General features: G+C 34.0%; 1 protein-coding gene across 3 annotated transcripts in view; it reads right to left on the reverse strand.

The window, feature by feature from the left end:
* The window catches only part of LOC106671019 (protein Wnt-7b), a 125,892-nt gene extending 116,304 nt beyond the window's left edge, over positions 1-9,588 (reverse strand). For 2 of the 3 annotated variants that reach the window (XM_014401756.2, XM_014401757.2), the window contains exon 1: positions 977-1,116. In XM_014401756.2, the coding sequence (XP_014257242.2) occupies positions 977-1,086 (110 nt within the window). In that variant the 5' untranslated portion in view covers positions 1,087-1,116. Of the gene's footprint in view, positions 1-976; positions 1,117-9,560 lie in introns of those variants that run through there. The other variant, XM_014401758.2, reaches the window with a different exon arrangement.
* Between the last annotated feature and the right edge of the window lie 3,674 nt (positions 9,589-13,262).

The following is a 13,262-nucleotide window of genomic DNA, read 5'->3' on the forward strand; positions in this document are numbered from 1 at the left end:
TAGGAATCAAATGAAACTAGTTCCATTCTGTGCAAAAAAGGTTGTAGTAAATCAAAAAGGCATTTTTTGGTTCGAAAAACGGTCCCACTTTTCCATCCAAATAAACAACAATACGTCAAGTATGGCATTGGTTTGAACGATTTGTTAAGAGTGAAAAACTGTACTGCCATTTGACACATGTTAAAACAATTCTCTTGACATCTCATCAAATCAGAGATAAGGCCATAAAATCAAAATTCATTATGAAAGTTTCGATAAAATTAAATAAGTTCGCCACCAAGACACAGGACTTTACTAGAGTAAGAATTACTCTCATTGCATCCCAATTGTTTTAAAATAAAAAAAGTCGATTTATTTTTTATTTATCATCATGAATAAAAATGATTTCAAGAATGTTTAACCGAAAAAACAAAGACGAGATAGCATAAGAAAATGCCTGCCTGAGAGACTTCAACGCTTTCTTGTCCGTAAATAAAGAGTGAACAGTCCATAAAAATTCATTTAAATTACTTTCTGTTTCGACAATTTCGTGGTTTTTTTTTCATTATTTATATATTTATTAATACATTTTAAATTTTGCGTTTTACCCTTTTAAAAAAATATATTGAAAAATTTAGCATGGAGTGAAATGTTTTCCATCTTCTCGTTTTATCAATGCTAGAGCAAAGTGACTGTTTTATTGTCTTCATTGAAAAAAAACTGTATAAATTCTATCTATTGTTACATGGTGTAAATGTGGTTTCTTTTATATTGTTTTACTAGGCCACAGTCTGAATTTTTTCAAAGTTCATGTTTTAATTTTACAATCCAGATTTTCATCTGAAAAGAATAGGAAAAATCTAAATGAGAACTTGTTTCAAGTAAATTTCACAAAACGGTGTGTTTCGTTAATGAAAAATTTTATCTCGAAAAAAAAAAATTTCTACGAGAAAAAGAAAAAATGGGTCATAGGATTGAGTAGAAAATGATGTGTCACCTGTCACAAATGGCGAAAATCATGATGAAAAAAATGATATTAGTCTGCGATTGGAAATACATGTTGAATGTCACATGATGCAGAGAGGTGTGCTCACGTGAACGAAGCATAGCACTGACTGAGCCTACCTTCTTACCTGTCTTCAATCACCAACCCTTCTCTCTTTCTTGTTCCCTACACTCATCTCATCTTCCACTCCTCGTCTTTAAACTCGGTAGTTCCGCGTTTCCCACTCCTTCCGCCTAAGAAGAAGCACGGAGGAGATAATTTCGCCTCGAAACGAAAATGGATGGTACAGATGAGTCAGACGGCAGTTGTAACTTGCCAGGAAAAGTGAGGTGGCTGCATGCTCTTTCGGACATAAAATAACAAATTGATTATAACCCAGGGTTACGGTCGAAGAAAAAAACAATTAGCCTTGCAATCACAAATATGCCATTTTCTTCTTTAATGGCGCGTGGAAATGGTGCTTACCAGATGGTAGCGACCATCTATATAATCTATATAAAAAATAACTTCATGCCCACCAATTACGCTTTGTATTGGAATTTATCAATTACTCATCAGACCTTCGATTATTTTTTTCAAAAATCTAAGCCTATGCTATAATAAAAGTGAGTTAGAAAGCACACACAGTACACACACTAAGAAGGAGAAACTACGGATTTGTCCGACCATTCTTCCCAATGAAGATTTTTTTAAATGCAATTTACATAATGTTATTTAAAAATGATTCTGATTTGTTGTGCGTGTATTTCTAGGTTATTATATATCATTAGATTTGTTTTGCTTTTTACCTAGGGTAAAAAATAAGATGTAGGTTTCAGAAAAACATTTTCTTTATCGTGCCAACGTTTCGATCTTTATTGAGATCATCTTCAGGGCCTGGGATTTACAAACATTGTTTACATTTAACAAATACATTTAGGATGTGGAAAAGGGAATTTATACAATGCCAAATATATTTTGTATATTCAATCAAAGTATTTCTACTCACTCAAAGTGTTTGTCTTCTGTGTAATTGTGCCATTCTTGCGTGTCGTGTTGAGATTGCCAGTGAGATTTTGACGTTTTACGCAAGAATGGCACAATTACACAGAAGACAAACACTTTGAGTGAGTAGAAATACTTTGATTGAATATAAAAAATATATTTTGCATTGTATATAATTCACTTTTCCACATCCTAAATGTATTTGTTAAATGTAAACAATGTTTGTAAATTCCAGGCCCTGAAGATGATCTCAATAAAGATCGAAACGTTGGCACGATAAAGAAAATGTTTTTCTGAAACCTACATCACACCAGACCGCATCTCACGATTTCTGAATAATTATCGATTAACGGTCACTAATCACCACACGCAGTGATAGTATTGTTGTTTTTTTCTATTCAATAGGTTGTAATTGAAATTTATTTTTTTATCTAGACCCACTCTATTCCACAGACGGAGATCACCAAAACCAGTTTTCATAAAAAGTAGTCTTTTTTTTTTTAAACAATATCGATTTCGGGGCATCACCCAGCAAAAAATAAAGTCTACTTTTTATGAAAAGTGTGTTTTTGTTGTCTTCCGTCTGTGGAAAAGAGTGGGTCAAGAGAAAAAATAAAAAGTAAACATTTCTGGGCTGGATTAGACAGATGAAATTTTCCTTTCTACGATGTTCGGTGTACCGGACATAAGAATTCATAACTCCTCTGAATCCGATCCAAACGTAACGTTATTGCAACCGATTGAAAGGAGAATAAAAATGACATCAACAAAGCCTTGTCAAAGGTTTTATACAATATTTCTGGTTGTAACTTATTAACGGAGGTCAAGTTTGTGGCATTACGTGTAGTTTATTGAGTTCTAAGCCCCTATGAAAATCTCCGTGGATCGGTGGAGTCGTTTTAAAATTATCACAATTATTTTAGAAAACAAAAATAGATATTTTGGGGTGTGACCATTTTTTTCACTGAAGTCCTGTCTTATGAACGTAAAAATCCTTAACCCCTCTCGATATTATCCAAATCCTATGTTTCTACGACAGTTTGAAAGCAAAAATTCTCTTCGTTTAGCCTATGTCAAAAACTTATAGTTTTTTTTATCATTATAAGTGTGGAGACAAAAATAAAATGGACAAATACACCTCATACGTTTTATTTTGTTTCTCCAGTTCTGATTTATTCACCAAGGCCAGTTTTGTGCACTTTATGTTACCCAAAGGTAGTTTAAACGGTTCTAAATCTTTGTAAAATTTCAGGAGGATCGTTCGGGTCTTTTTAAAATTTTCAATTCAATTGTCATGATTTTCGAAGAAAAAATCGGAGCCATTTGGAAGGTTCACAATTTTCAGGGAAAAATATTTATTGATTGACCAAAGATTTGTATTCAGTGTTTTTAAGATGTGATTAACGAATACCGTGTTTCTTGCTTGAAAAAATAAACCCTTGTCCCTAGGTGTCGTAGAGGATATTGAAAACAGGGATTTTTATGCTTAGAGCATAAATTTTCAAAGAGCGACTCGACTCTCCTTTTCAAGAAAATGAATGAAATATGATTTTGTCACGTTTCTCTCCAAATATGTAATAAATAAGCGGTGTCTTACGACACCTCGACTTGGGCGTGGTTTTCCAAATGCACTCGGCTCGTACTGAGTTCATCACCACCTGAAGCAAGAAAAAATACTCTTGGGGTTTGCGTAAACGCATAAAATTTAAGATAAAAGCACGGTTTGATTCATTCACTGTCGACCTCGTTTGCGTGAAAAGGATTACGTACGATTTGTCTAATGGTTGTGCAAAAGTGAAACCTAACGGTGAAACAACGGAAACTACCACAATCCTTTAAAAAGAGTTTCTGAAAACGCAGGATTCAAAAAAAGTGAAACCGTCTTTGAAGCCTGAAGAAGAAAATGATAATAAAAAATGATAAAAACCGATGCCCGATTAATATATAAAGCGTGGTTAGGGTGACAGACTCGCATTTGCCACGCTGTGGTTCTCGGTTCAAATCCCGGCATAACCCATGGAATTTTTAATTGGTAATACTAAGTAAAACGTATTGTAAAGTAGTTTGACCCCTTCTTCCTCGAAGCCCAATAGGTAGTTGGATGTTAAGCCCTCCATTATCACAAGAATTATTTTCACTTACTTCATATGACTCAAACAGGAATATTCTCAATTTGAAATTCCAGCCCAAAGGAAAAAGTATCAGGATGAAACTATAAATGAATGAAAGCCACTGCAGCCTGATGACGAAACTAAGAAAATTTAATGCAGGGTTAAGATTAACCCGTTCCTCTATTCCAGGGCTTCGGAGACCGCGGTCCTCGAACTCCTTGAGGATCCGCCGGCCAAATTAAGTGGTTTGCGGTAAACTTCGAGAAAAATTCATAATTATAAAAATAAAGTAGAATGAATAAATAAAATGAAAAAATTGTAGATTTTTTTGGCATTTAAAGTTGTCCATATAATCAGTGGTCAGGTTTGTTTAAATAGGGAAGGTAAGTGAGACGGACGGGAATATACTGGACGGTCGTTCGGCTTCCTAAAAATTTCATTTTTGATACTGGATCCAGCATGCTTAAATTCTATAAGTCTCCGAATAGGTGCAGTTCAAATAGCTAGTGGAAATGGGATATCTAAAAAATGTTACTATCACGTCGGCTACTTAGAATTGGAATTTACAGAGACTGATGAGTGTTAAGCTCAAGTGAGGTTTGCACGAAAGTCTTTCGAAACAGTTCGATTGTTCCAGTCAAATTGCCACGTCATTTTGAGGTTACACACTCACAACTCGGGAGAAACAGACTGATTTGTTGATGAGGAAGCGCACTGATCTGGCTGCTTCTCAAACCATGATAAGGTATCAAGTGGCATCAGCAGGTGAAAACTAAGCTTTCTGTTTTTCGTATAGGTTTCTGCCATCGCGGAAACCCTCATAAAACCGTGTGTTAACGATGTTGAATCTTGCGTCATTGTGTTCTCCACAGACATTCTTTAGCTATGAAACAAATTCCAGCCTATTTTAAGAAAAGTTTGGAAGAGTCTGTTCAAATTATTAATTATATCAAGTTGCGGCCATTGAAGACTGACATTTCACAATTCTATATGACGATATGGGTAGCCTTCATCATTCCTTCTCCAGACAGAAGTCTGAAATCTTATCTCTAGAGATTGATGGACCACAATGTCGAATTGGCCAACGTTTTCATTATAAGAAATGGCACTGTATACAGTCGAATTTATTAGATATTTTCCTGAAAATGAATGAGATGAGTCTTTCTTTACAAGGGAACATCATACAACTTTCAAAGCTAATGACAATGTTCGCGCCTTAAAAAGAAAAATCCAGTTTTGGGTTGAATCTGTTGAGAAGGAAGAGGTATAATGTTTTCTTGTGGTAAATGATTTTTTTTTAAAGAAAACAAACTGGAGCTTGCGAACGGTTGATTGATGAAATATGTGAATGCCTTTGATGTTTGGAGATGTCCTTTGAGCACTACTTCCCAACAACACGAAATACAATGCCACAAGACCATGAACGGGCGCTCAAACGGTTTTCTGTTTCGACAAAGCCAACCGGTCTATCTTCAAGTGAATACGAATGTTTGGTAAACATTACTTCACACACCACCTTGATACCTAATTTCGAATTCGATATTTACCTCCATGTTTTGCTCCGTCTGGAAAACAAAGATTTTCAACCGCTCGTTGAAAAAGCAAAACGTTTTGTTCCATTTGACACAACATACCTATGAGAATCCGGATATTCTATGTGCATAGCCTCCAAAGCTAAAGCTGTCTAGATGCTGAATTTGACACCCGGCCCCAGTTATCAAAACTTAAACCCAACATATCCAAATTGTGCAGGATAAAGCAACCTCACCTTCCCATTAACTCATTAATCAAAAATGTTCAAATTATTACTTTTGAATTTGGCTCGAGTTTAGCTTTTTAACCCTTTTTAACCTCAATTGAAGTGAAGTTTTTTTAATTTCAAATTAACCATTTTTTTAAACAGTAAAAACTTAGGAGATGGTATAAAATACGCCTGTAAAGTAAAATTCCTGTATATTTGCGATTTTTTGTATAAAATAATTAGGCTGTTGGACGTTTATCATCGCCTTTGTACTACCAGGGGTATTGGTTTTCTTCGGATAATTATCTCTTCTTTTTCTGTCCTATGAACCCCCAGGAAAACAAGTCCCTGTACATGATGGGATTGTACTCCCAGGTTTAAAGTTAATTTAGTAAGATTCGGGGTTTGAGGGGCTGCCTGTGTGCCATGCCAGTAAGACTCTCCGAGCTTACTGCCCATTCTGACTTAAATCAGGAACAAATTCCCCAGGAACGTAGCACCCCCACCAGACCCAGGAAGCAAAACCGCCCACCTCAGTCCTCAGGAAGAACACAGCCATAACTGTTTTGGAAATTTATATAAGTTTATAGAGATTTCTCATTTTTAGACTTTGATGACATGATCAATTTTTCCTGTCCATTCTCTAACATTTTTATAGTCCAGGGGATTTTGGAGTAATGAGCCCTCTTCAGACAAAAGGGAGGGGGCAAGTATTTATAAATACATCTAATTGATCACTCCAAAGGCATGTTGGCGGTCTAGATTTTTCCATCGACATAGCACAACTTCTACACGAAGAAATTTTGGAAGAATAGCTAGTTAGCCCAAGCTCTAACGTCTCTTTTATATTTCGTAATTTGTTGGAAGGGATTAGTTTCCACTAATTTTCCCAATTTTCAATTAATTTAAGTTTGAAAGTAGACTTTATATCTTCAATATTTATTAACACTGAGATAATGGGACTGTTCTGTGCAGTTTTGGAAGTTTGCGGTGTCAGCTAGCTCATTTCCCTTGATCCCGACATGACTTGGTATCCAAATGAAGGAAACAGAAGAGCCGTTCAGAGATATATTTTTAAGTTAAGCCAAATGTTCTGAACTAATGTATTTTTGGAGTACGGGTTCTGAATTGCTTGAAGCGCACCTCTAAGAATCAGAATACATAATTATTTTATGGTGATAGAGGAATCATCTAAAGCATTTAAATTGGCAAATATTTCTGCAGTATTTGAACTTCAAAGTGATGGTAAACGAAAGACAGAAGGGTGATTTTCAATTAGATAAGAACAACCTACTACTATATGTGATTTTTTGGAACCATCAGTGTATATGACTAAAGCATCATCATCGTTATATTAGTTTAATTCAAGGAATTTTTGTTTGAACTCTATAGGGTTTTTTTTCATGTTTTTACGTATTTGTAAGAAAAAATCCAATTTGACTTCTGAAAGTAGTCAGAGAGGAGTTAGGGGGCTGGGTTATTTTTTGGGTTTGATCCGCATCTAAATTGGAATGTGATATTTATTTGCCCGATATATAAATGGTGTAGGCAGTTTAGGGTGGTTTTCATGGGATAATATAATATTCGGATCATTTCATTTGATTATGCAGGTATTCTGGGTTTGCTCTAATGTTTCTATAAAAGGAACAACTTGCTTCTTTCTCCTGATAATAGGGCTAGATAGATCTAAATGCGCCGTACAGAATTTAAGAGCTCTATGATGCACAGGGTCGAGTATTTTCAGGACACATATTTTGGCTGAATCATAAGCAGCAGCATCATAGTCTATACGAGAGAGAATTTAAGCATTGTAAAACTTTAGTAAAGTGCTACGATCAGCTCCCCAGGAAGTGTTGCTTAAGATACAGATCATATCCAACATTCTAGATCACGTTGCTTTTGGTTGTTTGACATAAGGGTAATTTCTGGTTAAAAGTGACACCAAGGTATTTGAGGATGTTGTTTTTCCTCCACATTTAGGACATAATTCTTCGTCTGGGCATTTAATTATTGAATGTCCAAACTTATGACATCGTCTACATTGTCTGGGATTGAGTGCATAAGATCTGAATTTTATTGAAAGGTATCCAGCCTTAATAGATTTGGGTGGGTATGGGGATGTAAAGGTTAATATATGGGTTCCAGTTGGGATATTTTTCCCATCAATATTGTTGCGGATTCGGTGGACATCGGTAACACTGGTTTTATAATTCCATTTCCGTTTCGTCTAAGGGCACTGTTGACAGTTCTCGGGAGTATGTAACTCCTTTTAAAAAGTTGAGGGATTTCTACTGGGGTAGTGTGAATCGTATTCATTTTAAGGAAACGTCGTGATTTTCGTATATTATGGCATTTTATTAGAAAAGTTTCGTAACTTTTTAATCGATTTTGGGGAACCAGGAATTTATCATGCGATTTATGATAAAAGGTGACAAAGCTTTCAACGATTCGGAAGGATTTTGATTCTGGACAACTAAAACTAGAGGAAAATTAAAAGGGATTTCCACTGTTTCGTTGAAAGCGCAGATCTATTTTTCAGGTTCACTTTCTCCAGAATCTGTAGAGGCTGATAGGGGTCTTTTTTTGTTTACCGACAATTTCATATCCCAAAAAATTAGATACATTTGTCATGCTGAATGCTAGATTAGGCGGGTTATTTCCTGCATTTGCTTCAGACATGCTAGTTTATTTTATTTAAAAGTAAAAATGAAAATAATCATCTCCTCAAAGGGAAATTTATCTAAATCTAGATTATTTAATTAATCACAATTAAAATTTGAAATTATATAAAATAAATATAAAAATAAACGTTTCTTCTTTTAATGTAAGATAAAGGGATATAAACTTAAATATAAAAATAAATTATTCTTTTATTAATTCGAGATATTTGTAAATATAAAATACTTGATCTATATAGATTTTAATAAAATAATTGTTTTATATTTTAAAAATCTCGAATTAATAGAAGAACCAATTCTTTTTATATTTAATTTTGAACTTTTAATTTTAATTGAAATGGATTTTTATGAGGTATTATATATTAGAACCCATTTTTTATTTTTTATTTTTTTATTTGCAAATTAAAAGAAGAATCCTTTAATTTTATACAACTTCTAATTTTTATATTATTTAATTTTCACATGGGCTTGGAAAAGCCCAATTATTTTATATAAAAAATCTCCCATATACAGATTTTACTACGGTTTAAAGAAAAGGTTAATTTGAAGTTAAAAAGAGTTAATTTTAAATTATAAATATTGAAGTGAAAAAGGGTTCATTTGACGGAAAAAATCTATAAGAACCCATTTTATATATTTTTAAAGCCAAATTGAAAGAAGAATCCGTTATTTTTGTACTTAATTTTATGTAATCTTTAATTTTAAATGTAATTAATCTTCATGTGATCTTCTTATATTTAAATATAAATCTCAAATAAAGAGGAATTTTGTTTTATAAGCTTATATTTCAAACCATTTTTTTAAGTTTTTTGATACTTTAAAGAACGGGTTAAATTAAAATTAAAAATGGTTAATTTGGAATAAAAAGGTTTAATTTAAAGGTAAAAATGGTTTTTTTTTAAGGTAAAAAATGTTAATTTAAAGTTAAAAAGTTATTTGAAGGAAAAAGGGTTAATTTGAAATTAAATATAGTTAATTTGACGGGAAAAAGCTATTGAGATACATAAAACAAAAATACACAAATTCTGTTTGTAGTAAAAACGTAATATTGAGATACATACGATTTTCCATGTGCCAGACCGAACCACTGAGGAAGGCCAGCAGATACAGCAAGAAAGAGCGATCCAGAATTATGCAGAAGAATGATGAAGCAGTCCTCTAGTTTAGATTATTTTGGATTCATGTCAACTTTTGTATAAATCTATTCCATATCTCACTTTCTGGTTGATTTCGAATCTTTTGTTTTATTCTCCCTACGTTGAGACCCACGCCATTATCAGAATTCCTGTAGCTATGATCTGTAGTGAATTTGTAAAAACAAATTGAAAATAAAAAATGATAATAATAGGCTGAGTCGGTGGGTTAACAAAAAGGCAGCCACTGATTATGATGATGTGAACCCTAATCGCGTCCGTCCCTTCACCACCCCAAATTAAAAACGATAGATCTTTCCTGGCAATCGGGTCTCGGTTTGTTCCTATCTTTTTGGAATATGGACTCAATCAATCATGATATCAACAAAGAGTGCTATTTTTGGAAAATAAATTGCATCTTCCCGTAAACGATCAAAAAGCCTAAAAACTCATATTTTTCCTTGGATCCACACAAAATAAAATCTATATATTTTTTTCATTTAACAACAGACTTAATTATTAATTATAAAAACAACTTACCTAAGTGAAATATTGTTTTCATTTAAGAAGAAATCGGTCGAGCAGGGCCATAAATCGGGACGGTAAATTTCCGTTGTAAGACAAATGTTTTCGGCGTGCTTCGATCATCTACCTAATGGTGATGGAATTTTTGATCGAACTGAAACTCCTGCACGAGCAAGGCTTGTGCGATTTGCTAAATGAGCTTCATATGACTTACACCAGATTCACAAGCTTCTGTAAGGAAAATATTCTTGCTCGCACTGTATTACAGTTTGCTTTTCTTGATATAGGAGGAATCAGCATAGCATTGAAAGATAAAAAAAAACCTACTGGGCAATTTTGTAAAATCGCCTGCTCTAGGTGCTAAATATTTTGCCTCCAAGCACTGCTTTGTTTTTTCCTCATCACCCACAAAAAGGCCTATCACTCATAAATTATCATAATTATTTTATTTCGTTATTAATAAACCTGCTTAAATCTTAATGGCCCAACGATTCAAACTGGAGCTAAGTTGTAGTAGTTTTTAATAGCGTTTTATTAGATAAAATTGTCACTGTTTGTGAGATGTTTATAAAATAAAATCGCAAAATGACTATAGTGCCAACCAGAAGAGATAAGCCAAATATTACAGCTTTAACCCTGCGAAGTTAAGAAATAAAACATTCCAAAGAAGTTACCGTTGTATCAAAGGCATAATGTGGAAAGCTTAAGATAAACGATGACATATGTAGGTTTCATATGGTCGCCAAAAATTGAACAAAGAAAATCCAAAGTGCACGCCTTAACATCTTGGACCTGTGCTCTCAAAAAGCTGCTTTGAAACGTATCCTCAAACTGCCAACTTAGCTATATGTATATCAAAAGGAGGAACTGACAATCCATCGGTCAGTGGAAAGAAAGCAACAAACAAATGCAGGCCAAATCGAAATTTTTGAGAAACTTAAAATAACTGAAATGGCTAACACTATCTCTGACGCATCAGAGAAAGTACTATTCAACCGTTCAACATAATTACTGAAAAGAGAGCACAATTGGAAGAGAAAACAAAAAAAAACCTGAAGCTCTTCTAAGTTGTACACAGCTTAAAGATGAGAAATTATACGGGAATGACATAAATGGATCTACTAACTATGTGCAACACATGTCCCTTGGCTCCATCTGAACTTTCAAGCCAAATTGCTAGCCATAGAAACACATCCACATGAAATAATTAATAAACATCTCAAAAGTGCAACAATAATAGTACTATCAGAAATCTCTCCGAGGTTACGAAATCAACTCAAAACTAGTCTAAAAAATGGGATCAAATAATCTGACGCTAAGGTGAGTCCCAGGTCAAGAGGGAATTTCAGGTAACGAGGCAGTAGACATAACTAAAAAGAGAGCCTCTGAACAATTATATTTTGTGGTATAAACTATGACCACATTTTAAAAAAATGAATGCTGGGTTACTAAAGAACACATCAAACACTGGTAAAAGCCGGCATATGACAACAAAACAAAAAGACTACTTCAACTACTATTTCAAATTAACCTTTTTTACCTTCAAATTAGCCCATTAACTGCAAATCAATCTGTTTTACTCTTATGTTAACCCTTTTTAATTTAAAATTAACTTGTTTAACTTCAAACTAACCTTTTTTATTTCAAATTAACCCTTTTTGCACAAAATTAATTCTTTTTTATTTCAGATTAACGTTTTTCACCTCCCAATTAGCCCATTTTAACTTCAAATTACCTCTTTTTTTAAAGCATTAAAAATACTTAGGAGGTGGTATGAAATATAACAATGAAAAGTAAAATATCTTTACAATTGCGATTATATATTTGAAAAAATCTCAAATTAATAGAATGATTTCGCTCAATCGAAGGGCTCGAGAGGGTGGAGTCCCCTCTTACTCATGACCCTCTTGCTTTCTCCCCCAAGAGAAAATCTATATCAGCATTTAATTCACACGCACAGTTTTGAACGTCAATTTATGTACACTTTATAATTCGAAACAATAAACTAACAAAAATAAATAATCAACGATTTAGTTTTATTATATTCTCTTTGTGATTGATGACATAAATTTGTTGTTTTTTGTTTTTTCAAACAAATTAAACGCCTCTGAATAAAATGACCGAAATTTCAAGTTTGTATGTACAAGAACTAAAAAATCAATAGATAATATTTAAAGGCAATTGTGCCAACTTTTTTCGTTTGAACTTTTTATAATGAAAAAAGGCCACGCCCTTTTCGCGCCCCCTCCGCCGAAATAGTTAAATCGTAAAAATTGGGTTTCGATTAGTTATAAAACAATTTTAAGATTTTAAAGTTTAATTTTTGATATTTTAACTGTTAAAGTGCTTTAATACTGTTTACTATAAAATATTTTTCTGTCATAATCATTGTAGGCGCCGTTAAGTAGGGCGCGCGCTGGTGTCGTCGCGAAACCAATAATGAAAATAATTATATATATTAAAATTAAATAAAACCTCAATAACTGTGGTGAAAGGTGAAATCCTACTCGCCAATCTTCTTTTCGGAACCCAGCATTGCAGCACCTAAACCTTCAACATAGCCGAGGTCCTGGGGTAGCAAGCTACGAGAGAAGAAGTCCATTATCGGCCCATTTATGGATTCTGGGCAGCATTTCAACTGAAATATGAACCTTAGTACTTTGGCGTAAACATACCACCCATCAAAATTAAATTACCTTTCTATCTTCTAGAAACAAAGTTAAGTTTTTATTTACAATATTTACAAGTAATTTAACTAAAGTTAATTATTCTAAGCACCCAGGAACAAGGGTTGACACAGAACGAGGTGAACACACGGGAGGTAGTGCGAATATGGACGACGCGGAACTTCGTCATTCCCATGGAGAAGAGTTGAATGCGGCCCATTGGTCATGAAAAAGGATGGGAATTGGTTCCTTTCAAGTACACCACCCACCGGGAGACTTCGGACGGAGGGCCCATTTTCGGCATTATATGCGCGAGTTCAAATATTCCTTTGACCAATCAACTGTTGTTGTCTCTCCTAGCAGTTTCGCAGATTCTTTGAGTAAAACATGGGATATTTTGGAAAAGAGAGCAGTGATGCGCCAATGAGGAAAAGGCTAG

Source organism: Cimex lectularius, unplaced genomic scaffold, assembly GCF_000648675.2.
Source record: "Cimex lectularius strain Harlan isolate CLEC.00 unplaced genomic scaffold, Clec_2.1 scaffold117, whole genome shotgun sequence".
In the NCBI taxonomy this organism is placed as follows: Eukaryota; Metazoa; Arthropoda; class Insecta; order Hemiptera; family Cimicidae; genus Cimex; species Cimex lectularius.